Consider the following 24,898-nt stretch of genomic DNA (forward strand, 5'->3'; position numbering starts at 1 on the left):
GTGGTCTTTTTCTACAGTGAATTTTTTTTTAAGGCTTTCTCTAATCAAGATATGCAGGGATCTGAATGCCTTCGAGGCAGTCTGAGCAGAAATTCACATGTGAATTGTGAATTCATATGTCTGAGCGCCACATTCACAGACCCACCTGGTTCGTAACCCAGCTTTTGGGTGGCCATGTCCACTGTTGCACTGCGCTCCAGCCAGAGGCGCTTGCCCACACCAGAAGGTTTAGGAGCATTCAATGCAGTTACCACCCACTGCTTACAGGCAGGCAGGACTGCAAGAAAAGGCAGATGTCACTTTCTGGACTTGATGTTGAATAGGAAAACTGTGTGAATTCAGTACAGTAAATCAGGATGGCAAACAAGTCTTTCCAAAATATAATGGTACTGAGTGGTGCTATTAGCACGATGCTAACCTTTTCCCTGTTCAATCCACAGTCGTTGCTATATATGACTATACAAAGGACAAAGATGATGAGCTGTCGTTTATGGAGGGTGCAATCATTTATGTGATAAAGAAGAACGATGACGGCTGGTATGAAGGAGTTTGCAATCGAGTAACCGGCTTGTTTCCTGGGAATTATGTTGAATCAATCATGCACTATGCCGATTAAAATCCTTTGCTTTTCAAAGTTGGGTCTTGTACTCGGTCATACCATGATTATTTACAAGGGGTAACTAAAAGCTAACAGAATTGTCTTAATATACTTTCAAAAAATGTGCCCATTTCTTCAGGCCATACTGTTTTAATGGTATGATTGAATGTCCATCTCTCTGAGTCTCTGGGGGCAGTATGTCTTACCTGATGGCAATCTGTAAAACAAGCAACTGTCTATAACTGGTTATACTTATTTACTTACGCATTGTTAATTTTATGACCAGCCTAAATATTCTGGGGAAGTAGGGTATAATATTTAATGAACCATGATTCAGATTGTGCCATTACATTTTTCAGTACAGCATGGTAACTAACACTACGTTAGACTAACATATTAAAATCTGGATGAGAAGTTTAATGTTAGTGCTGGTCATGTTACTTTTTGTTTAGACTCTTTGCTCATTCTTGAACTATATTTGTTTAAAGCATGCATACAAACTTATGTATTGAAATATACTTTTTTAAAAATCCAAGATGCTTCCAATTGTTGTAATCTTTACCTGGAGTATTCTCACTGAAGTCTATTACAATGAGTTGTTTGGGTCTAAGATGTCCATGTGAATCAAAAAATGGGTGGTCTTATGTATGTGTAATTTGTACCCAAGTTTTTTTAATAAGTAAATTTACATTATGACTTTTTCCATTCATAAATATATAAGTGAACCAAAGGTCTTGTCCATTACTTTGTTGGCTGGCTTGACAAAGAAGTTTGGAATGCTAACGTAGCAAAATCATGGCTGTGTTATCCCAGGCGATGTACTAAAAAGCAAATGTTTGTAACATGACTTTATCACTGACAGAGGGCAAATAAATTAGATATGAAACCTGAATTATCCATTTATACAAACTCTTAAAAGTTCTTTTCTTCCAGTATAAGTTTTAGCAAGAGTTCTTGGTTGAGCCTAGTTATCTAGATAGAATGAGTTGACACTGTCTGTAACTGACATTTCTCAGTGGAAACTGTATCTGGACGTGGTAGCGTGCCCAGCCGAGGAAGCTGGGGGCTGTCCTCCAGATCTGACCGGGGGAAACAGTCAGAACAGGACAGGGATTCTTTTTACCTGGGATGGAGCAATGCACTTAGCCATTTGCATCAAAGGATAACAAGCAGATAGCTAGAGGTGATACTTCTGTTCTGCAATTACTGTGGCTTAAATAACCTGAAAAGGAATGCGGTAGTACTGGATAATTACTGTAATAGGAATGTGTCTGTGACTTCAAAGCAGTCTTCTAAGGAGAGGGCATTGGATATTCTGTGTAAATGAGTGATGGAAGATGATGGAGTTGAAGCTGTGACTGGCTGTTGAATCATTCATTGTACCGTGGGTTTGAAATACCAAACCTTCTACTTTCCCAACTGCTAGCAAGTAACAACCAATAACATACCTGTATTTCATTATGAATTGGAAACTAGTTACATATACAACCTATTCAAGTCTACATACAATCTGTTATTATCATCTCTTCTTTATACAATTCCAGATGCTTCTGTAATTTAACAGCCAGGAAAGCATTCAAACCACCTGTGTTTCCACAGGTGTTCAACAGATAGCAACATGTATGCTGTGTTTATTGTTGTGAACGAATGAAATTTGAGCAACTTCAATTTTCATACACTGATTTATATTTATTTTCATTGTGGCCTTTGTGCATCAACATGTAAACATCTTCCCCTGCCCCACAATTAATAGCCCCCACTAAAACAATTGTACAGCACGATCTGATTTGCTCTGAACCGTATGGCTTCCTACAATAAAACACTTCCATTTTTATTTTTATGGAAAAAAAAGGTAGAGCTCCCCCACCCCCCCCCAGAAAAAAAAAAAAGTTTCTTAAAAAAATAATTTTTGGTAGCCTGTGTTGGAAGCAAATAACTTGAAGGAAATGTAGGCACAGTCTGGTAAGTAGCTGCCAGAACGAGTGGAAGGAGTTCTCTCACTTGTCTCGCATGAGTACCATTTCTGTCAGTTGAATGAGGGCTTCTCTTTCAGGGGATGGGCGCAGTTTGCTGATCTCTCTCGTAGCTTCGTGGCAGTAGCGCTGGGCGAGGTAGGTTGTTTGCTGCACACCGTCACTCTTGTGTAGGATAAAAATGGAACACGGTGGATAACCGAGCAGCCCCTTCCTGTCTTTTGCCTCTCATTGTTACAGTGGTAGTTTTAAAGGTTTTAAGTCTCATGAACGCTAAGTTATATGTTGAAGGAGTGAGGATCCACTGAATCTTCCCCAAAGCTTTAAAACACCAAAACTTATCAGCACTAAACTTAATTGTGCTCATAAAACAACACTTGTATCGGTAACGTATTATTCAGTAGGACTAGAAACTAATTGCTTAACTCCTCTCCTGCCCAAAATAGAAGCATAAAAAAGCCCCATGCTGTGCTGACTAGATATGTATTAATTCTGCACAACTATTTACTCTTTTCACATCAGTCAGCTAAAACGGGAGCGAGCACTTCAGTTGCAATCATTAGTTGCTGCTTACATCAGTCATTGGACACAGCAACTCTTCAGCTGAAGGAACTGAGTTAATGCACGAGCTTTTCATTTTTATTAGAGAGATTTGATGCTTTTTGAGGATTAAAAAAAGGCCAACAATCTATTCAACCCAGTAATTCACATTTCTGTTAAAACACTGTGCCAGTACAGCAGCTTGGAGTACCAGCATGGTACCAACACACACCTCACATGCTTCTGAACATCCATTCAAATAATGCAACTCTGCTGTTCTGCTTTAGACAAAATGAAATTCAGACTGACTTCAGGGAGGAAATGTCTGACACCGTTCCTACCTGCAACACGTACTTCCGAGCACGTTCGACATCTCCTGGCTTACTGAATCGTCTCATTATCATGGCATTCATTTCTGGAAACTAAGCACAAAGCAAGAAGTTTTGTACTGCTTGTGAGTAGTTCTCCACGCAGCAGCTGGCTGTGCTAAAGTGGAAAAGAAATGAAGTACAGCTGCCATTCCCTACTGTTGCAGTCCCTACAGATTTACTGCAGCACACTCACTCACACAGTTACCTGCTTTCCTTGCACACCCATGGTTATGAAACCACAGATCTATGCACTCCCTGTTAGGGAACAAGCGTGATATCCCTCACTGTTGTGACACTTCTCTGTCACTCAGAGGCACTCATTGTGGAAGATACATTTAAAAGTTCATTGGTGACTCACAGCCAACTTTCTCTAGATTCCAGCTTTCTTTCCACGTAATGACAAGTTAATTGCAATGTTCACATTATTCATATTTACAATGATATAGGATTCACACGCATTCACTTTTTTTTATACCTAAGCTTCAAAGAATATAAAAATTCCCACCTGAAATGAAAAGCTATTTTTAGCAGTTACACAGATATAAAGAGTAGTTTATGAGCATCTGACAAGACTGGCTGTAATAAAAATAAACCCTCCTTCTTCAGCTGTACCACTTAAAGAGTAACTCGAGAAGTAATGTACAGCAGTGCATTTCTTAAAAAAAGAAAGAAATAACTTTTCATGGTGTGAACAGGTCTTATGTTGAGCTTGAACGTGTTTGTATTAAGGTCACTCAGTACTGCAGTGCAAAAAACTGCATCTCAGCAGAGGATAGAGGACAAGAAGAAAAGGCCGTCACTTGAGAACCAGACAACATTCACAGAAGTGTGGTTGTTGGCAAGACAACGTGAGGACTGCCAGATAAATTAAAGGGTGTGCAGGACAGCAGTAACATTCATTCCAAGAGGAGACAGCCTATAAGTAACAATTGCATTTTGGACTGTCTTCAAGTCCTCGCTCACGACTTTTCATTTTCAGATAAAAAGAGATGAAACTGCTTTCGCTAGTGGCACAGATAAGCATTTAGCTCCAGATTTCTTTTTAGCACTTATACTTTGTTTATATATCACTTAAGTCTGTAGTGCTGTTCTTTCAGTTTCTTGAAAACAGCAGGAAATGTTCAGCAAGGCCTTCCGCTTAGTGAGGAAATCTATGCAAGACGATCAAGTTACCTTTCAATGCAAGGACTTACACTTGTCATCTACCAGATACAATGAGAAGTGTTTAGAAGTGACCTATGACGATCGAGTCAGACTTCAAAATGAAGCAGACAGGTTTTTTTGTATTTCCATACTTTTTATAAAACACAAGTAATCAAATGATAAGTGAGCCTGAAAAAGACAAATAGCAAATCCAAGCAAATTCATAAAATAATAATTTTAACTTAAACATTGCGATAGTCAACACCCAAAAGATGGTCAGTCACCCTTTCTCTGCCAAGTCCTCATCAGTGTCTTTGTACTACATCCTTGCTTCTCCATACAAGTAGATAAAAAACTCCATCACACAACTGCACCCTCTTTCTGTACCTGTCTCTCACTGTCCATTTAGACAACTTGCTGCTAACAAGATCCTGCTGCTCACCAACAAATTCTGCAACAAAATTCAAGAACAAGTCTGCATGCCCCCCAGACACACCTATGGGGAAGAACTGAACATATGGAGGAGGTTGTTCTCAGCGTGCATCAATCTGCACTCCCAAGCGGTTGATACTCCTCCCTTTCCTGCCTATTCTGAGATGCATGTCCTTGTAAATGCCCAAAAGATGAAGAAACAAATACATGCATATATTCCAGCCTCCTCCTGGACTCTTTTGTTAAGAAAGAGGGGACAGTAAGTGTTAGAAAGCTGTATTTTTAAAATAAATTATTTAAAATTTTTCCCATCTCAAGCTCTGAGCAGTTCCACTGAGAGAAAGAACACAGCCCAGAGCTCTGTCTGGAACTAGTTGTGCCACCTAGCATATCATGAAGCTTGGAAGGAAGGACTGCTTTCTAAGTCCCAAATCTTTCCTCAGGCAAAGCAGAAACCTGAGCAAGGTGCATTACACCAGGCTTTCTCCTTTCTATGGATTACTACCAATTTTGATGCTGCTAGTATTTCTGCTTCCTTTTTACTCCTCTAAATCATTCTCATGCCACTAAAAATCCTGACCAATTTTAAACTTATTGTTGTACTCCTTTCACTTATCCAAACTACTTTTACTTTTATCCAAATTACTTTTACAGCAGCACAACTGTAAAGAAGGGAAAGCTTCCCATGTTTTCAACTGTGCTCCAGATTGGATACAAAGCCTAAAACTTGGCAAAAAGGTTACGTAGGCAGCCTGGGGAGAACATGGTGTCTGAGGAAAGCACATAAGGCAAGCAGCCAGTGTGCAGAAAATCTCCCGGAATACCTGCACCTTTGCAAAGTCTGGGCACTGAGGGCAGCAAAAGACTAATGCTTCTCTTGATGCAAGGGGCCTAACGGCAAGAGTAACTGAGGAGGAAGGTGTCTGTCAATCTGACAACACATGCACATGCACTCAAATTCCAGCTGATACTGAATGCACTGATTGTTCACATGTGCCCAGGCTGTGTTCATCACTTACACTGAAGAAGTGATGCATGTGAGCTGGATCTCTGTGTAGCTGTGAAGAGCCACGTACACATTTGGTTTGGAGTAAATGTGTTTCTTTTAACTTACCTGTCGACAAGCAAACAAGACAGGGCCTGTGGCTAACCCAAGCTTGAGATCTGCTGCTGCTGGTTTCCCAAGATGGTCAGCACATGATGTAAAATCCAGCACATCATCTATTAGCTGCAAGGAGATAACGACGATTAGCTTAGGGCATTTTTTTTAATTCTTGTTAAAATTACATTTATGGCATTAAGACAGCCCACGTCAGTTTCTAAGGCAGTTGGGAAAAGTTAAGATTCCCCTTATTTCAACAAAAGCACTACCTGAAAAGCAATGCCAACGTTTTTTCCATACTGGTATGCGATCTCGTGAACTTTGGGATCGGGGCAGCCTAGAATTGAAACCTGAAAAGAAAAACAAAAAAGTGAATAGAAAGATTCAGCCAGGAGCTGCTTCTGGCCTGTGACCAGAGGGTGACACAGCAAGCACCAACAGTGAGAATCCGGGAAGGATTAAATGCTGACTCAGCAGCACATTCTTGCTTATCTCTTGGATACACACGACAGCCAAGCTTATTAGGAAACAAAGCTGAGGGGCAGTGCACCATTAAGAATATATTCAAGTCTGATAGGAGATTAGGTTTATTAAATATTCATCAGTTAGAAATTATAATGCACGGATGAAGAGAGAAGAAATAAAGATGCATTGCACATGCAGGCTAATAGTCATATCCCAGTCCAGAGACAGATGAATTAAATTTATTACATTTATAAATCAGCCAGGGAGTAATTGTAAGTCAGACAATAGATAATTGCACATTGCATGCCTCATAAAAGATCCACAAAATTGGAGGAGTTGCACCCACAGAGGAGGGTCAGTTGAGATAGGGTGATGTTATCTGCCTGAAGCAGAATTGCTCAGAAGACAACTGATAAGCTTGCAGACAAAGGTATCAAGCGATAAATGGCAAAGAGAAATAAGGTAGAGAATGAAGAAAGCTCACCGAGGTAGACAACGGGATCACAAAACTGAGATAAATACTTTAACTGAGCAGAGACAGAGGAACTGACTACTTGAGAGAGAGCTTTCACTAAATAAATTCCACAAAACTGAAATATAGGACTGAGGAACAATCTGGGAACTATATTGCCTCCAAGGAAGGGCACTTATGCTTCTGCACTTATCTGTTGACTGCAGAATGAGGTTGGCTATGTTTAAATTGCCTTATTCCTGTCCTCAATGAAGCTATCAGAAATAGGGGACAAAACCCATCCAAGTCTGCTGTGGCTGATGGAAGGGGCCAAGATGCATTTCATTTACTGTGAGACTAAGAATATGCTAGGAAAACCAGGTGACATAAAAATGGGTCAGTAAATTACAAAGACCATCTCTGTAAGGAACACAAAAGGTAGGATCATTAAAAACAAACGGGGAAAAAAAAAGAATCCCCAGCAAAAAGCAGGTCAAGGAATAGCTTTGAGGGTGATCATGAAGATGGACGTGAAACAACGTTAGATGCTGAAGGATCAATGTACTACATATACCCTAATGAGTATGATGCAGCGTATACAAAGTTGGAGACTATTTCACGCTTCAGTGCATTTTGTAACTAAGCACCAGAAAATTCCCAGTCATAGCCTTCATGGATGGGTAACAGCAGACCCTCAGGGGTCTCAGCCATTAACATCTCGCTCTTCCCAGTTTTATTTAAGAGGACAGCATAGCAGGGAAATGACACTACCTATGTCTATTCATATGACATAGGCCATTAAAACAGTCAGCTGCAAATATGGGGCACTCAAGTGGGACTTGCTAGAGACTGTCCAGGGAGGACATCTTGCCCTTGTACCCTCCTTCTGAAGCTTTTCTCTTAACTAGCAGTATTTGCCCCTCAAAGCTAACATCATCTGCTGCTCTGCAGTGCCTAGAAAACTTGGTGCTTCTGTAATACAAAGATCAGCAAGGCAGAGGGACTGCATTCACCCCGTGCCAATGAAATCTTTGCATATTACCAAATTTAATGTAAAGAATTAAAATAATTCAGCAGAAGGATATTCAATTGGCAAAATCCTGTTTGATGGCAAAGAGTGAGAGTGGGGACAAACTGGTAGGTGGAGGGAGGAAGGGCTACAGCTAGAGAAGAGCTTCCTCTTTAAGCTGGGAGGTCAGAGCAGAGCTGTCACTGCAGGTGGGCAGTTCTCTGGGAACACTGACATCACCCACACAGGGAATTACAGCACTGCATGTGCATTTCCAAAACAAAAGCACAAGTTCTTTACATGAGAAAATTCACCACTGCAAAAATGAATTCCTGCATCTTTGCAAGAGAAGACCTTTTTTGTATGCCCTATTTATGTTACAAACAACTCAGAGGACCAAAAAAATAAATCCATCAGATGTAACAGACCTATCGCTACTCTCTTACCATGACCACAACATAAACCTGCAAACACGACTGGGTCCTCCCAGCAGGGCTCCTCCAGGATCCAATTTCTAAAACTGTTCTTGTGGATTATTGCCCCCAAATGGACACTCACTGGGATGCAGGCAGGCTTGTCCCAGTCAGCCTGCTGCTCTGCAAGCAATGGGAGTCAGCCTGAGGCCATACTGGGATAACAGAAGACATTTACAAATAAAAATCAGTATAACAACATAAATATAATTATGTATGCTTAAGTGATAAAGCTGATGCCTTGCAGGTCATCCTATAGCTCCCCTATGTGGGGGTTTGTTGATTAAAAATTTAATCTTGCAAGAATTCAGACTTGTCCTCTAGTAAATTCTGATTTTAAAAAATCCTTCCTTATATCAAGTGGAACAAATTCTTCAGAAAGGTTCTTTGAATTTATTCAACCAAGTCAATCTGCTTGGTATTATTTCAAACACACTTTTTAAGATAGAAAATTGTTTCCAATCTTTTGTGTTACATGACAGCCTGTAAACCAATCTTGCCTCCCTGCTGACTTTTCACATCCATAAAGTATTCTGCCATCACCTCTGGATACATCCTGCTCTTCTACCTGCCACGTGAAAATAGAGCAGCTGAGGTTTCGAACACTTGCACGTCTGCACTGGTGACTTGTACCCCCAAACAGAAGCACCTGCTGCTGGGAAGAAACACGCTTGTCTAAATGGCACATGAGATGTTTGTTCTCCTTCTCCTAGGCTGGGGGCCATCTTGGAAAGGAAAAAGCTCTGAAATCTTACCCTTCAGCTGCTCTCCAGCCTTCCTCCACACCCCATCTGAAGCAGTCAGGACTTTCTTGGTTGCAGCTCACCTGGCTCAGTTTCGAGGTGATAGCACCACTCTTCCAGGGGAATTCCAGAATAGTTTGGGTTGAAAGAGACCTCTTAAGATAATTTGGTCCATTCATCTGCTCAAACCAGGGCTTACTACAGTCAGAACAGGTTGCGCAGGGCTGTGTCCAGCTGAGTTCTGACCATCTCCAAGAATGGAAATCTCACGCCCTGTATGGGCAATGTGTTCCAGCATTTGACCAAACTCACCAAGAATTTTTTCTCAACATCTGCTTGAAAATTTTCATGGAAAAGCTCTTCCTTTCACCCTGCATCTCCATCTTCTCCTACACTCTGACACAGCTGGAGACAACATGAGGATTCCCCCTCAGCTTTCTCTACTCCAAGCTGAAGCCAACTCTTGTTACACTACGTGCTTCAGCCCCCAGCCATCACTGAACTCACCCAGCAATGAGAACCTTGGTCTTGTATGAGTGAGCTCAGCTTGAGTACACTACTGCCAGTGAGGTCTGACATGTGCAGAGCAAAGGAAACCAGCCACATTGCCTTGATGTGCTGGCGATGCAGCCCCTTATGCTTTTAGCCTTCAATGCCACAGGGCCCACTCTCCTCCAGCCTCCTCAAATCCCCATTGATAACTCTTGGGAAGGAGGTTAGGAAGGTCTGCCTACTAGAGGAAGACATCTACCCAGCAGCTCTGCATGCAGCAGACAACTTTTGACCACAGTTTGCATTTTCATACATTTAATATGTCCTCAAGTAAAAGTTATCTGTCTCAGTATCTGCAGTGTATTTATGATAATCTTTCTCACAGTAAACAGATTATGAAGAAGTAAATCCCACAGGAACTACTGCAAGGGAATTTATTAGCTGACCATCTGATGCCACTGATGCTATGAGCCTACATCTTTCATCGGACGTTACTGTAGTCAGCGTGCTTAGTTTGCGGATGGGGCAGAGATCCATTTTGCTGGTGGTGTTTCAGCTTCTAGTATTTCAGAGGTATTATTTTCTTCAGCACCACTTCCATACCCTGGAAGATGTTTTTTTCAGCAGGAGCCCGGTGCATACATGAAACCATGAACTAGTTGAAGTAGATGCAGAGCTGATGCTGTTCCTTCCTTCAGTCCCTCAGCCAGACCTCCCACACACAATCATGTCTCACTCCCTGAGGCTGCATGCTCTCCCCTATCAAACAAATCCATCTCTTGTGCAACTTCACACTGATCTTGCAACAAGCATGTTTAAATCCCTGTTTTGAAAGTGTGTTATGCAAAATACAAATAGCTTTACAAGGGTTAGGAATTCCTATTAAAGCATGATTTAAAAAAAAAGAAAAAAGAGAACCTGCTAAATTTATTTTGCCTTCTCCAGCGTGACTGATGACAGACAGAAATTCCACTGCAGATTCATTATTAAATTTTGAACCAGTCACCTGCTGTGATTCTCTGAAAAATGCCTTTCAGTAACTAAGCCTTCAGTGACCCTCTGGGCCATCTGCCATCATTTTCTTTTGCAACGTATTACTTTGGCTGCAACTTTGGTTACATTCCCCCTTGTAAAACTATGGTAGAAAGAAACCGAGGACTGGGATGGCTCTAATATTTTGAGCATACTGCTCTGTCAATTAAAAACAACAGTAATTGCTATAGTAAAGGACGTCTGATTCGAGTGCTGTGATGCCTTGGAGATGCAGAAGATGTCTGAAGCGTTGAACAGACGAGTGCTGACAGGCTAGTGATCACCCTGCTCAGACATCTTACCAGGAATACTCTGCATTCCTCCTACCCAGTGTACAATTCTAAGATGCCTCCTGAACCAGTTTGACGTTCCAGTTAATATTTGTGCTCAGTTATGCACCAAAACTAACCAGTGTCTTTTCCTATCATTAGAAGGATTTGAACTGCATCTGGTGACTCTCCCAGTTACAGCTGATGTTCTGTAAATCCATAATCTCCCTCCTTGGTTTTGTCCCAGAAAATAGGATGTGAATACTCTTCATTCCCCAGATGAATTTCCTTTCAAGCTACAATGATGATCCCGGTGATCATCTTCACTGACAGAACTCCCTTCTGATTTATGGTCAAAATCATATGAATGGAGAAGAAAAAAAACCCAAAAAACAAAACAAAACAAAACAAACCCAAACTTTTCACTGCTAAAAAAACAGCAGAGCTCTCCTAATCCATGAAACAGAGGTAGGCATGCATATACAAATCATGCATACTGTGTCCTGCAAGTGTGATCTCACCTTAAGGAGAAAAGCCTCCTTTGTTTTAATTTATAACATAAATTCTACTACATATAAACATGCAGAAATTCAGCACTGGAACAACTCAGAAGAGTTACTTGAAGAACAGCACTCAAACACGTCCTTCCCATTCACCTGCATCACAGCAACAGTATGAAGTAAATGCTCAAATCCTTAATTCTTCTGTGAGTTATGAAAAGGAAAACATTCCAAATAATAGATTTGTGAGGAGACCCCCCTCAGTGGGACAGTGATCCTTCTCTCCACAAAGGTTCTATCAGGATGATTGTCAAAGATCATGTAAAATCTTTGTGGGGGTTTTTGGGGGGTAGCAGAAAATAAATAATGATGCTCCTCACTACTCCAACTCCCACTAAATTAAAGGAATTGCAAAGGGAAATTCTTGCCTGGGTCATTCTGTCATCAATACAAGCAATCCAGAAAATTTCAGTTCTCTCCTCTGACCAGAAGAAACTGTATAATGAAAGACAATTTTCCTCCCCACACAATGCGTGTCTCTCATTCTACATGATTTTCTGGGATAGAAGCAATTTTCAGCTGCTGTCTGTGGCACAAATACACAAGTGCTCTGAGAACACAGGAAGATTGACACAGGTTTATAATCTAATACCCCCAGAACTCTCTTGCTATGCCACACACCAGCTATAATTGCTTCCATAAAAAAAAAGAAAGAAAGAAAGAAAGAAAAGAATTTCAATATTATATATAACTCAGTGGGGACAAGACTAGTGCTCAGCTTCTCCATTTTCTGCACTACGACTAAACAAGTTTTTTGAATAAGGACAACATTTTGAATCAGATCCTTCTGTAGTGAATTATCAGAACTGGCCAACGGGTAAAGTTAGATATAGCAGGGTTCCAGACAAACCAACACGTACGTGCTTGTGTTTTTTGAGAATACAATGTGGAGTATATGCAAGTGCTTGTTTTCTCCCACTGCTGTAATTTAAGGTCCCAGTTTGCATTGACGGGTGGGACCAGATGTCAGAGAAGACTTAAAATCAAATTACAGGATCAGGAATTCTCAACTGACATTAAAAAACATTGCCTGAAACTCGCAGAATTTCATAAATTTGTGGCTGCCACTGTGAACCCTGTTCTGAATATCAATACATCTGTGCATGAATATAAAACAGGAAGAAATGAAAACCAATATTGGAGGCCACCCAGCTGAACTGGGATAAATAGCACAATATCAGACTCGTTCTGGCAGAACATCATCTAAAGGCTTTACTTTGGAGGGTCTCCAGAGAAAGCAAAAATAATCAGGAGTTGAGCTGTGAAGCTTACAGTACGGTATGTTAACGTTAGAAGAGACAGACGTACATACTGCTTTACAACTGTTTGCTATCAGACTCGCCGTCTTCTTAAAAGTCTTCTCGAGGTAGTGAGCAAATCTCTCATTCTCATTTTCCTTGGAACCCAACTGGAGGAATTCACCTGAAATTTCGCACAGATTCAAGTTTTTATTTGTGGGTTTACTGCTGAAGCAAACAAGTGTGAAGATAAAAACAGAAAAAGACCTTACCACGCACCAGATCTTCAATCACCTGAGTTAGAACAGAGATGATAGTAGTGTTTCCAATTCGTGCTAAAGCTAAGGAAGCAGCTGATAGGATGAAATCACCAGCAAGAACTGCCTAAGAGTTAAAAAGAAAAAAAAAAAAGGAAAAAGAAAAATCTTTTGTTTTCCTGCAAGCATTAGTACAGATGATACAACTTTGTTATTTTTGGCACACCTTCTCACATCACATCATTTTCCTACATAAAGCATACATTTCTCATTGTAACAGAGAGAAAGCAGAAGACAGCCAAACGTTCCACTTGGAACCATCTCTCAGTTCCTATCTTATACCGCTGGTTAAATTTTTCTGCATAAGTAGTGCTCTCTCTCTGTGCAACATCTGCATGTGTTTTCATGGTAAGTTTGAAGCATTTCCTTTCTATCTGACTGTTCTGCTGTGACTGTTACACCATGTCAGCTCTGAACTGCCTCGATCAGTTCTGATGTACCAGTAATTATCTTTTTTCCTTACATGTTTTGATTAAGGCCTTCCTTCACTCCGTGAAGAAGCAGCACTCAAAATATCCTCATGCTGACCAGAAAATGTTTTGCATTCATCACTGACACAGTCTAACCTACTGTGTTTTGAATGTGGTACAACTTCAAAAGCAAAAGACACAGGAAAGTTGAAAGCATTAACAGTTACTCCAGAATCACAGCTTCTCTAATGCTTCCAAAAGTTCAGTAACACAACACCCATTTGTCTTACCTACAATCTGGACACAAGGCTTCACACTTTTTCTGGAATATCCCAAGACTGTGCCCAGAGATAGAAACACAGCAAAGAGCCTGGATGTTTCTGCTCTGCCACAACTAAAATGCAATCCTTCTATCCTCACCTTCCTCTCTCCCCAGATCTGGTTGACTGTCATTTTTCCTCTGCGAGAATTTGCATCATCAATGACATCATCATGAACGAGGCTAGCTGTGTGGATCATCTCTGCAATTATGGCCACGGAGCGCTGGCTTGCTTGCACCTCCCTAAAATGAAAAACAAGATTTGACATTTAATTAAACACATTTTGTGTGCTGCAGTGCGACTACAAGAAATCCCTACTAAAACCACGCAAAAATATATTTTGCTGAAAACAGCTGTTGCAGCTTTTCCATGGTCTGAACCCCATCTTTCAAACCTGAAATTAGGAAGACAAGAGAAAGTAAGATTATGTTAGTACAAGAAGCACAGCGCAACGTTTCCATCCTCGTTAGGCCCTTTTCTGTCTTGCTGCATTAACAGCATTGCGAAACTCCTAAGTTACTGACTGTAATCCTGCTAAATCCAGACTGCAATAAATAGCACAGCATTAAGGATGCTTCATTCCAAGAAGACAGAAATCAGGAAAAGGGCAGAGAAAAGGATGCCAAGTAGCTTTGTAGCAGCGTTTAAAGTTTTCCTCATCTCCCTATTGCTCTGCTGCAGCACCACAAACTCTCCCAAACTCTACAAACCAGCACGCTGGAGAGAACAGCAGACAAAGAAAACCTTTATTCTACATCTGAATACATAATTTGCTGATCTTATCCTTTTATCTTATCCGATTATTCTAAGACTTCAGAGGTTCTTCAAAAGCCTGAAGAATTAACCGGAATTATACTGCAATCACTGTAGGGCTGTAAACACAAACTACTAACTCCTAAGGAAATTCAGCCTTTGGGAAGACCTAACACTGATGATTCAACTCTCAGTAGTTCACATTTACTTTATTTTTCAAACTAGGTGAAAAAGACATGGAAGAACATGAAAGCAACCACCTAGGGACCACACTGGCACAACGAACACGAAAGACCTGTCCTACCTCAGAAAAAAGCACCATCAACCCTACTGCCGAACTGCTCCTGCCTTGTTTTATTATCTACATCATCTATGATCTCATAAAAAGCTGCATGCAGGATCCCAGAAATGCTACCCCTATCAGCCTTGCCCTATAGCCCTAACAATCCCACATGGATGAGAAAAGAATAGAACAGGTAACATTACTTCTGATATATAAACACCTTACTTCTAGTACACAATTAGCAGAGCAAATAACACTATTTTCAAGCAGAACAGAATAAGAAGTGAGAAAAAAGAACTGAGATAAAGCAGAAGTTAATCATTTCAGCTCAACTGAATGAAATCTAAAATTTTGCACTGCCTAGTCTATTAAAATCTAGTGATTAATCACAAAATGAAAGAACATATTGCAGTCTGCTGACATAACACAGTGTTCTGACACCTACCTCTACGCAGAACTATGCATTGCTGTCAGTGGGAGTTCTACATCCTGAACAATAGCAGGATGTGTGGCTCACAGGCTGTGAAAACGTTGCTTTTGAATAACACAAAAATAAGAGCTGGAAACCTTCATAGCTGTTTGATGGTAAGTTTCACTGTGGACTAGTGATTTAGCCAAGTGCTAGTTCAGTCTAAGCAGTTTTCAAGAAAATACATTGTTACTAAGTAGGAGAACTTACCTTCAAACAACTGTAAAGGTCTCCAGCCTCTTTCATGCACAGGTCTCCTTTTGGGGACTCCCTTTTTCATTAATATGACAGCAGACTGGACTTCCTGCTGGGAAGTAGCAGTAAAGGGCAACACTCACAGACACGCCAATATTTTCAGTAGTATGAATGCAGCACAAGCACAGACATTTCAAAAACAGGTTTTGAAAATTCTGTTTTACAGTGCAGCTCATTTCTGACAATGACCAAAAATGGCAGGGTTAAAGTGTCTGGCTTCATATAAGTTATATCACATGTTATAAATCAACCTGGAGGCTTTTTATAAAGCTGCTATTTCCGAAGTTCTCCAGCAAGGTTCTTCCCATCTGTGGCCAGAAATTTTGCAGTAGCTTCCTACAAACACTTGTAAGAAAAAAATTGGAATCAGAACATGCCTATTTAGGGAAAACACAAAAGAAATGGGATCTTCCTTTTTCCCTGTCATTTTTCATTCAACTCCGCCTGCAAAACAAAAGCAAAAAGTGCCGGTAGTAACTCAGGTCAGCAGGTAACTGGATCACCACGAGTCCACTGAGTGCAGTGATGCCATTTTTAGGTCATTCTCAGAATAAGGGCACCCCAAGGTGGTGTATATTACAAGTATATTCTGTGCAACTAGAACTTCATCTTTTAGAAATGAATATAACGCACATGTGAGTCCTTGATCACATTCTACTTTTCAACAGGATCTCCTGCTTGATTCTGCAGCAATCATTTATAGGCACACAGTACCACAGGGAACCAGAACTTGTTTCAAACGCACTGAAGAAGACCAAGGTTGCACTTACAGGTGAGCAAAACTTCTGCCTCCAAACCAACACAACATTAACAGCTGCAACAAGGTGCTTTGCTATGTGTATGCCAGTAGGTAAATACTGCCAGTTAAAAGGCCAGAAACTTGCAACAGAACTTGCAAAATTTCTGCTGAACAATCACACTCCTCAAAGTACATTTCTGCTGTTAAGTTCATGTGGCTAAAAGAAAGTAACGCTTCAGATACACAGCCTATGACACACAAGGACACTACAAACTAATGGAAGCATAGAGAAGGGATGTGTTAACTAGGAACAAACTGCAGAACTACTGAGAAACAGCAAACAGTAGAGGCATCTGACAATGAAGAAGGAAAGCAAAGAGGGCTAGGGTTGCTGGCAGATCCCCACATGATAGGAAATATTCAGTCCAGTTTGGCTATGACATTATATTTAAGTATTTCTCTACCATTTTGATATATTTATTTCCCTTTTTTTCCTCCCTAAACATTTTTGTGCTCACTATTTTCTCCATCAAGATGCCTCTGTACTTCTTTGGCCTTCTTTCTGTTTGTCTCTCATTTCAGTTGCAGAAATAGACAAAAATTCCTATATACAAACACCCTTGGAGAATATCTCTTACATAGAAACCAAGGACCCATCAGGTTAAGTGATAATTCTGTGAAATTCTGCACACAGGTGTCATGTGAAGAAACATCAGGGGATGTGTGAAACTGAGGGTTTGCATGACTTCAATTTCAACTCTTTACAGCAATTTTTGTTCTCACACAAAGATAAGTTGCTGTCACTAAACAAACAAACAAAAAACCACCCAAAAAATGAAGACTCAGAGCTGCACTTTCGACAATTGGATATTCAAGGGGAAGAGAAAAATAAACCAAACTAGCACAAAACAGCCTGAATGCTTTGGATGGCTATTTTTTGACAACATTTTGGATTGTTATGGCCTTGTACAACAGTCATTCTCTTTACAATAACTAAAACAAAGCAACCCTACTGTAGAATGCCAGCTAACCTGCTAGGGGCATTCTATATAGCTAACCTTCTCAAATCTAAACTCAAAAGATCATATCACTTAATCAGTAAGCAGAGCTATCTGGGTATCTGTCTCCATTCCCTAAGAAATTTCATCCATTCTCATGGGGCTCTGTGAAGACAGAGACATCACTGTGAACTGCTTCAAAAGATCAGGACTCATATCCTTATGAAGTTGTGTCCTGTTATTTTAATAACCAAGCAGGGAAGAGTAGTACCTTTTCAAGTAGTACCAGGAAAGGAAAACAAAGCAAAAACAACCTAGAAAAACAACAAAAAACAACTGAAGAACCAGCAAAAGCATGGTGGATCCAGAAAACTGTAGGACAGCTGAGAAGGGCAGCATGGTCTGGGTTGTAGTAAATGGTGCTACCTCAGACTGGCATCCAGTCACTAGCAGGGCTCCATTTTAGGGTCAGTTCTCTTTTATATCTCTTTAATTTGGATGTAGAATTAGAGGGTGTTTTGAGAAAGTTTGCTGATGATACTAAACTGGGAGGAGCTGTTGACTTCACTGAGGGTGAAAATGCCTTGCAGGCCTCTAGGCAAATGAGAGAGCTGGGCAATCACCAGCGACACCAAGTTTAACAAGAGCAAGTGCTGGATTCTGCACCTGAAAAGGGGCAACTCTGGCTATTACATACAGATTGAGGGATGTGGCACTGGAGAGCAGTGTCACTGAAGGAGACCTGGGGGTGCATCACCAGGTGGTGCATCAAGTGCAGCATGGCCACTGGGCGAGGGAAGAGACTGAACTGCTCTACAATGCACTGGTATGGCCTCAGCTTGAGCAACATATAGCTTTGGGCAGCACAGTATGAAAAGGACATAAAACTATCAGTGTGTCCAAAGAAGAGCTACAAACATGGTGAAAGGTCTGGAGGACAGGATGCGTGAGGAGCAGCTGAGGTGCCTGGCTGTGCTCAGCCCAGAGCAGAGGAGCTGAGCGGAGGCCTGATGGCGGCTGCAGCTCCTCACAGGGAGCGGAGGGCAGCACTGAGCTCTGCTCTGTGTGACAGCGACAGGGCTGAGGGAACGGCGTGGAGCTGCGTGAGGGGAGGGCAGCTGGGCTCAGGGAATGGTTCTGCACCAGAGGGCGGTGGGCACAGAACAGGCTGCACAGGGCTGTGGGCATGGCACCACGCTGCTGTAATTCAAGAGGCATCTGGACAAAGCTCTCAAGAGATACGGTCTGATTTTTTGTGGCACTGTGTGGAGCCAGGACTTGATAGGCCCTTATGAGTCCCTTCCAACTCAGGATATTCTATGATTCTAAGACAAAACAAATTCAACAGCAGTCATACAAGCCTCTGAGGCGGAATTTTATACATATATAAACTTAAACATAAACATAAACATAAAAGATAAACAGCATAGGAAATGGGCTCACCCCACAAGTCTATTGATGCTCTGTCCAGTATCTGATTACATGTGTGGGAACCAAAGTAAAACAAGTCTGTGAAAAGAATCAATACTAACTGAGCAAAAAGCATGATAAAATGCTTCAAGAGAAATGACAAGTTGAAAGAGGAGAAACATCTCAAAAGAACAAAAAAAAACAAAACAAAAAGAAACAACCGAACAAAAAACCACCAACCCAAAAACAAGCAACAAGAGAGGCAGAATGGAAAGCAAGAGCTGTTTTTCCCCGTCTCAGATCTACAGCAGAGTAGCAGAGTAGCAAAAATGCAGTTTGTTTCTCTACACGTACATTTTCCCTCACGAACAGTAAAAAGATGGAAGAACAATTTGTCAACTGGAAGCAGTAATTCTCTAAGAAGCAACAATAATGAAATTACTGTCAGTGTGAGCTGGAAGTACACATATAGATGAAACAGGTGTTAACACACAGCCTGCCTCAAGAAACTTAAAAGCAAAGAGAAGAAAATGCATATGAAACTTCATTAATCCACATACCAAGTAGGCATGCAAAATATGAGAGTGTATTCTTACACATGGCCTACCCAACCCTCAAAAGATGTTGGACATCATGCAGCAGCCAAAAGGCTTGCAGAAACATATATGAATTTCAGTTACAATTACAGTCTTTAAGAAAAGCGTCATGAAGCAAAGAGAAAGATAAATACTCTGGGATTTCATTCTCTTCTTTTATTGAAACCTTTCTGCTCTCCCTACTCAGAATTTCATTCTAAAAAACAAAAACAAAAAAAAAAAACAAAAAAACAAGAATAAAGAAAAAACTAAACATGACAGACATGACAGAGATGGTGACTCGGCCTCTTCTCATAAAAGGTACACTTAAATTAATGAGACTTTTACTCATCAAGCATAGTTTGGAGGTGCTGACAAAAACTGAGAGCTTGTACAAAAGCTGTCAAATGACACAGGTATCTATAAAGCAGTGTCAGTGCTGAGGGTTGGCTACTGGACTTAGTAATATGTAGCATTCAGAGTCTGAGATCACACTTTCTCACCGGCACAGGGCAGATGTCAAAGTGGTCCTGACTGTTTAAAGACAGCATAACGCATGGACAAATGTATATGCATGAGCATATGCATGTTAAAAGGCAGCAAATACCATTATATGCTTCTTTACATCAAGTCTGGACTTCTTGGTATTGCCTGTACACTACATAATTTTATTGATAAGCTTCTCATACAACACATTAGAATGAGATAGAACTATCTTTTCCATTATTCTGACCAGATGGCTGTTCCAAAAACTCACTGTTCCAATTGTTAAAACTCTCCTAAATTTCCATCCTGAACACATTTACTCTTATCAATACTGTACATTGTTTTAAACAGCTTTCTTCCTGCAAACAGCAAATCCTTCACTCACCCTGATTCTCCTTCCAGTCCATCCCTCTTTCTTTAAACACAGGAAACATGGAACTGATGATTTCACAAAGCACTGTACAGTTATATCAGATCTTCCTTAGCTGAACTGGCTATTTTGAGATCGATGCACACGAGGATCACTTCAAGGTTTTTCACAGAGGTGTCCGCAAATCTCACTGAGGTTACTTCATGATGGGACACTTGTGAGCCTTCAAGCTCAAACAGAAATTTTTGTTTCATTGTTCTACCTTTCATTCCACCACAGATGGCAAGTCATCAAGAATGACTGTCATCAGAAAGTGCCATTGCCACACTCATGGCAAGAGCACTTGTAAAAATATTAAGCAAATCAGTGCTGTGGGAAAGGATGTCTCTGAGGACTTTCAGTAATATTATTTCTTCTTTTTATGTCTTTGTCACTGTCTCAGAGTGGTACTGTACAGAAAACTGAATTAAGCTGAAGTGAAGTTCATTGGTCCAAGACAAACTGGCACACGCAGGACAGGATATTGCCAATTAGGTTTTTCTTTCCCCTTAGAAATTATGTTCACATAGGAAGGGAGAAAATTTCACTGTTATACAGGGAAAGGTGCCATATCAAGCCACAAAATATATGCTGTGCTCGAAGGTATAAAAATCAAATAATTCAACAAGGCACTAAGTTATCACCAAAGAGATGATGATGCAGTAGCTGGGAAATCCCTTGAGATCAATAAATTCAAGTCAAGACACTTCTGGCTAGGGACCAAAAATGTCATACTTGAAATTCTATGAGGGCAGACTGGAAACATAACTGGAATGCAGAGAGCACTTCAGCCAACATTTTTACCACAAAACACAAACAAAACTGACAGGAATATGTGGAAATAAGTATCTGCTGTCAGGTAGAGCAAGGAGTGATGTTCTACTCTGTCAAAACTCTCAAGTTGAAAATCATGAGGATAACAGCAGAATCTTTGAATAAAGAACCTGACATTAAAGCATACAAATCTGCTCCCAGAGCTGTAGCACCTCTGACTGTCCCAATGTCTCACAGCATCAAATACAATTATGCCACCTGCTTGATGGCTTTTCTGTGTAATAACAAACACACATTATGAAAGTCCCTTCTTACAACAAAGTTCTCATCTGTTCAAGAGTTTAACAGCTACAGAAATGGTTACAACTGAAAAACAGTTAACAGAGTTTCCAAGAGTGTTACAGATTATAACAAATCATTTATGAAAGAAGCTACAATTTGCTTAAAAGCCTCACCAGAATTTGACCACATTGTTTTCCATCACCAGTTACAACTGAGGCACAGCCCACAATTCCTCATCTTGAAGCATATAATAAAACCAGTAGTCCACTTTGCACTGCTAAATTCAAAAATACATCTTCAAAATGGAATTTAAACTCGGGCTTTATTGAGGAACATTTTTTTTTTTTTTAGGAAATAGTGTGGCCAGCAGGAGCAGGGAGGTGATCATCCCCCTCTACTCAGCACTGGTGAGGCCGCACCTCGAGCACTGTGTTCAGTTTTGGGCCCCTCACTACAAGAAAGACATTGAGGCCCTGGAATGTGTCCAGAGAAGGGCAACGAAACTGGTGAGGGGTCTGGAGCACAGGGCTGATGAGGAGTGGCTGAGGGAGCTGGGATTGTTCAGTGTGGAGAAGAGGAGGCTCAGGGGAGACCTCATAGCACTCTACAACTTCCTGAAGGGAGGTTGTGGTGCAAAAGGGTCTGGCCTCTTCTCCCAAGCAAATAGTAGGACCCAAGGAAATGGCAAGAAGTTATACCAGAGGAGGTTTAGGTTGGATATTAGGAGAAACTGTTTCTCTCAAAGGGTGGTCAGGCACTGGAATGGCTGCCCAGGGAGGTGGTGGAGTCGCCGTCCCTGGCAGTGTTCAAGAGGTGCCTGGATGAGGAGCTACGAGAGATGGTTTAGTGCTTGTGGCACTGATAGGAATGGGAGGGTGGTTGGACTGGATGATCTTGCAGGTCATTTCCAATCTTGTGATTCTGTGATTTTATTTCTATAAAGTTACTTGACATATTTTTGGGGAAATGCAGGAACGATGCATTTCAAGTATGATGTAAGTCCATATACTCAAGAGCAACTGACTCACCTGGAATTGCTATGGTGAATGTTGCAAGCCCTTGCCATTAGCACCACGATCATTGGTCGAAAGGCCTTTCCTTTCCCATCAAAGTAATATTCACACATTTCCTTAAGTTCAGCAGTAGATACAAGTAACTCCTACAGAAAAGATGACACCAGCATTAAAGTCACAAAGCCAATCTTACAGTTCAAGTAGTATGCACATGAAAGGTTATTGCCCTTTTCATTCCACCCAATGTAAGCTGATGTCATTTTTACTTTTCATTGTAATCTGAAATATAATTGATGTATTCAAGCACTGTATATTAGGAAAAAACAAAAATTGCATTCTAGTTCTATACAATATGTCAAAATGCTCTCTTTACTTCCAGATAAGTTTACAAACAGCTTTTCATAAACATGAAGAACAGTCCCTAAGTAACTACCCTCCACAACAACAGTTGCAATTAAAGTCAGAATCATTACGATATCCCAGAACAGTCACCAAAACTCCTTACCTTTTTAATATCCTCATAGAGATTCTTCAAGTCTTTTCTGCCAAGTTGAAAAGGGTCTTGGTATTTTTCATCACTAACTGTCTTACTGCAGCTGCACATGTGGGCTGTACTTGTATGATAAAACCTGGTGACAGGGTTTTTCAAAAGATAAATATTGTTAAAAGCCAACTTCCCTTGGTTCTACAAATAGAAGCCGTTCAAAGCACACCTTCCTCCTTCCTTTTCCTCTCTCCCCTCTCCCCCCTCCACCCCCCCAAAAAAATAGTGAAATAGCTAAAAGATAAACACAAGGCATCAAAATACTCATTTTAACTAACTACTGAGGAATAAGGACAGCAAAGCTGCTTGTTGATGATTGTAGACTTCTAGGAGCTAGCAAAGTGCAGCATTTGGAAACCAATAATCACCATATTCCCCAAGCACTCATGCACTTAACAGATTACAGAAGTCTCCTGAGTACCAAACTACGCTGCTCTCAGCTTATTCCTTTGGAACACACTGTATGGTACTGTAGTGCACAGTTGTAGATGAAGCCTTCATCTTCTAGCAACACAATTGTTCTGCCAATTTCTTCCCACTCCTAGACAAATGTTCCTGGCTTGGATTTGAAAGTTTCCCTTTACACACCCAACTACATGAGATGGCCTAACCTAAGTTATACATTAAATCAGTACTTCCAGTTAGTATCATGATCCCATGCATCGATAAGGGTCAAAGTTCTACCTGCATACATCAAGGTGCATTATACCTGGGTCTCGTTATTTCTTTATATTCCCTGGAGCTGAAGGCTATGGTTCTTAGTGTGCCTCATTTTTCAAAATGAATTTCATGATTTGAAATGAGCTTTGCCCACTGCCCTCCTGAATGGAAGACTCAGACTCTAGCCCAACACCACAACGGTGGTCTACGTGGAATTATCCAATGTTCTGTAGCAAATAACCTTACTTTCAGTCTATGCTTATGGCTCACGGTGACTGCACAGGTCAGTCAGTAACTGCATCTTTTCCCATCAAGGAACAAGGGCCTCCAACTTACCGCCAAGATATACTACACAGTTTTGGAAATGACCATACTGGGCTTCTTTGGGGAAAGTGACACATCTGTGCAAAGAAAAACCAAGGTTAATTTCAAAAACAGAATTTAAAACGGATGGAAAACATCTGATTACAAAAGCAAGCGTTCAGCACCTCCCCATTTCTTTTCTGAACAGCTCAGCAGCAAAGGCAGCCTCTTAATCCCCCTCTGCATCACGTGAAGCGCCGCCGCCCCTGCGTCCATGAGATGCCGACTTACAGACTTCTGCTCAGGCGCAGTGAACTTTCTCCCCTTGCAGGAGCAGCCAGCAAAGCGATCAGCGCACTTCCAGCGAGCAGTGCTTGCTCTTGCACTCACGGAAGTGCAGTTTTCAAACGTTCCCCGTGTTACAGATAAATCCAGACCGCACCGCTCGCACAGAAAGGGACGGGAGCTTTCCGTATAACGCCGCACTAACTGAAGAACGTACGCTCTGTTTTCCCCTGAAGCCGTTTTAATTCGGCTATGATTTACACCTACACCCTGCGGACGCCAAGAACGTAACCCCAAAGCCGACAACGTCCTCAGAGACCCTTCAGCAGGCTCGGACCCCCGGGCCCCACACCCGTCACACCGCCCGGAGCACGCGGAGCCGCCCTGCCGCCACGCCCGGCTCGGCGCCGCTTCCTGGGCCCCGCCGCCCCATTCATCGCCGGTGACCTCCAGGCGCCCGCCGCACTCACCGCGGCGCGCAGGGCGGGCGGCGGTCCGCGCGGGCCGGGACCCGGCGGGAGGAGAGGCGGCGCGGGGTCGAGCGGCGGTGCCCGGCAGCAGGAAGCGCCGCACCGCCACCACAAGCGCAAGGCCATGCCGTCCCCGGCAGCGCCGGCACCGCCGTCCTCACCGCCGCGACCCGGAGGCGGAAGCCCGGCGCCGCGACCCGCCGCGGGGCGGCCGGGAGGAGGAGGAGGAGGAGCAGTTACGTTCCACCCCGC

At 41.7% G+C, this 24,898-nt stretch overlaps 2 protein-coding genes across 16 annotated transcripts in view; one reads left to right on the forward strand and one right to left on the reverse strand.

Moving 5' to 3' along the window:
* The window catches only part of ABI1 (abl interactor 1), a 76,547-nt gene extending 75,057 nt beyond the window's left edge, over positions 1–1,490 (forward strand). For all 13 annotated transcript variants that reach the window (XM_052694463.1, XM_052694464.1, XM_052694455.1 and 10 more), the window contains one exon: positions 441–1,490. In XM_052694463.1, the coding sequence (XP_052550423.1) occupies positions 441–616 (176 nt within the window). In that variant the 3' untranslated portion in view covers positions 617–1,490. The remainder of the gene's footprint in view (positions 1–440) is intronic.
* Positions 1,491–2,198: 708 nt separating this feature from the next.
* Positions 2,199–24,787, reverse strand: PDSS1 (decaprenyl diphosphate synthase subunit 1). 3 transcript variants are annotated; one of them, XM_052694467.1, is made up of 11 exons: positions 24,647–24,787; positions 23,925–23,989; positions 22,890–23,013; positions 22,400–22,530; positions 14,039–14,180; positions 13,164–13,275; positions 12,966–13,075; positions 6,429–6,509; positions 6,172–6,285; positions 3,453–3,533; positions 2,199–2,736 (listed from the first exon to the last, which is right to left on the reverse strand). In XM_052694467.1, exons 1-11 carry the CDS (start codon positions 24,770–24,772, stop codon positions 2,596–2,598), a joined length of 1,227 nt encoding a protein of 408 aa, XP_052550427.1. In that variant the 5' UTR covers positions 24,773–24,787; the 3' UTR covers positions 2,199–2,595. The 3 variants fall into 3 exon arrangements, with proteins under 3 accessions (XP_052550427.1, XP_052550428.1, XP_052550429.1); XM_052694468.1 differs by lacking the exons at positions 22,890–23,013; positions 23,925–23,989; positions 24,647–24,787 and adding an exon at positions 15,654–15,747 and having other exon boundaries at positions 22,400–22,514; XM_052694469.1 differs by lacking the exons at positions 22,890–23,013; positions 23,925–23,989; positions 24,647–24,787 and adding an exon at positions 15,654–15,750 and having other exon boundaries at positions 22,400–22,510.
* Positions 24,788–24,898: the final 111 nt, after the last annotated feature.

This window comes from Tympanuchus pallidicinctus, unplaced genomic scaffold (assembly GCF_026119805.1).
Source record: "Tympanuchus pallidicinctus isolate F22 unplaced genomic scaffold, pur_lepc_1.0 scaffold3, whole genome shotgun sequence".
NCBI lineage: Eukaryota > Metazoa > Chordata > Aves > Galliformes > Phasianidae > Tympanuchus > Tympanuchus pallidicinctus.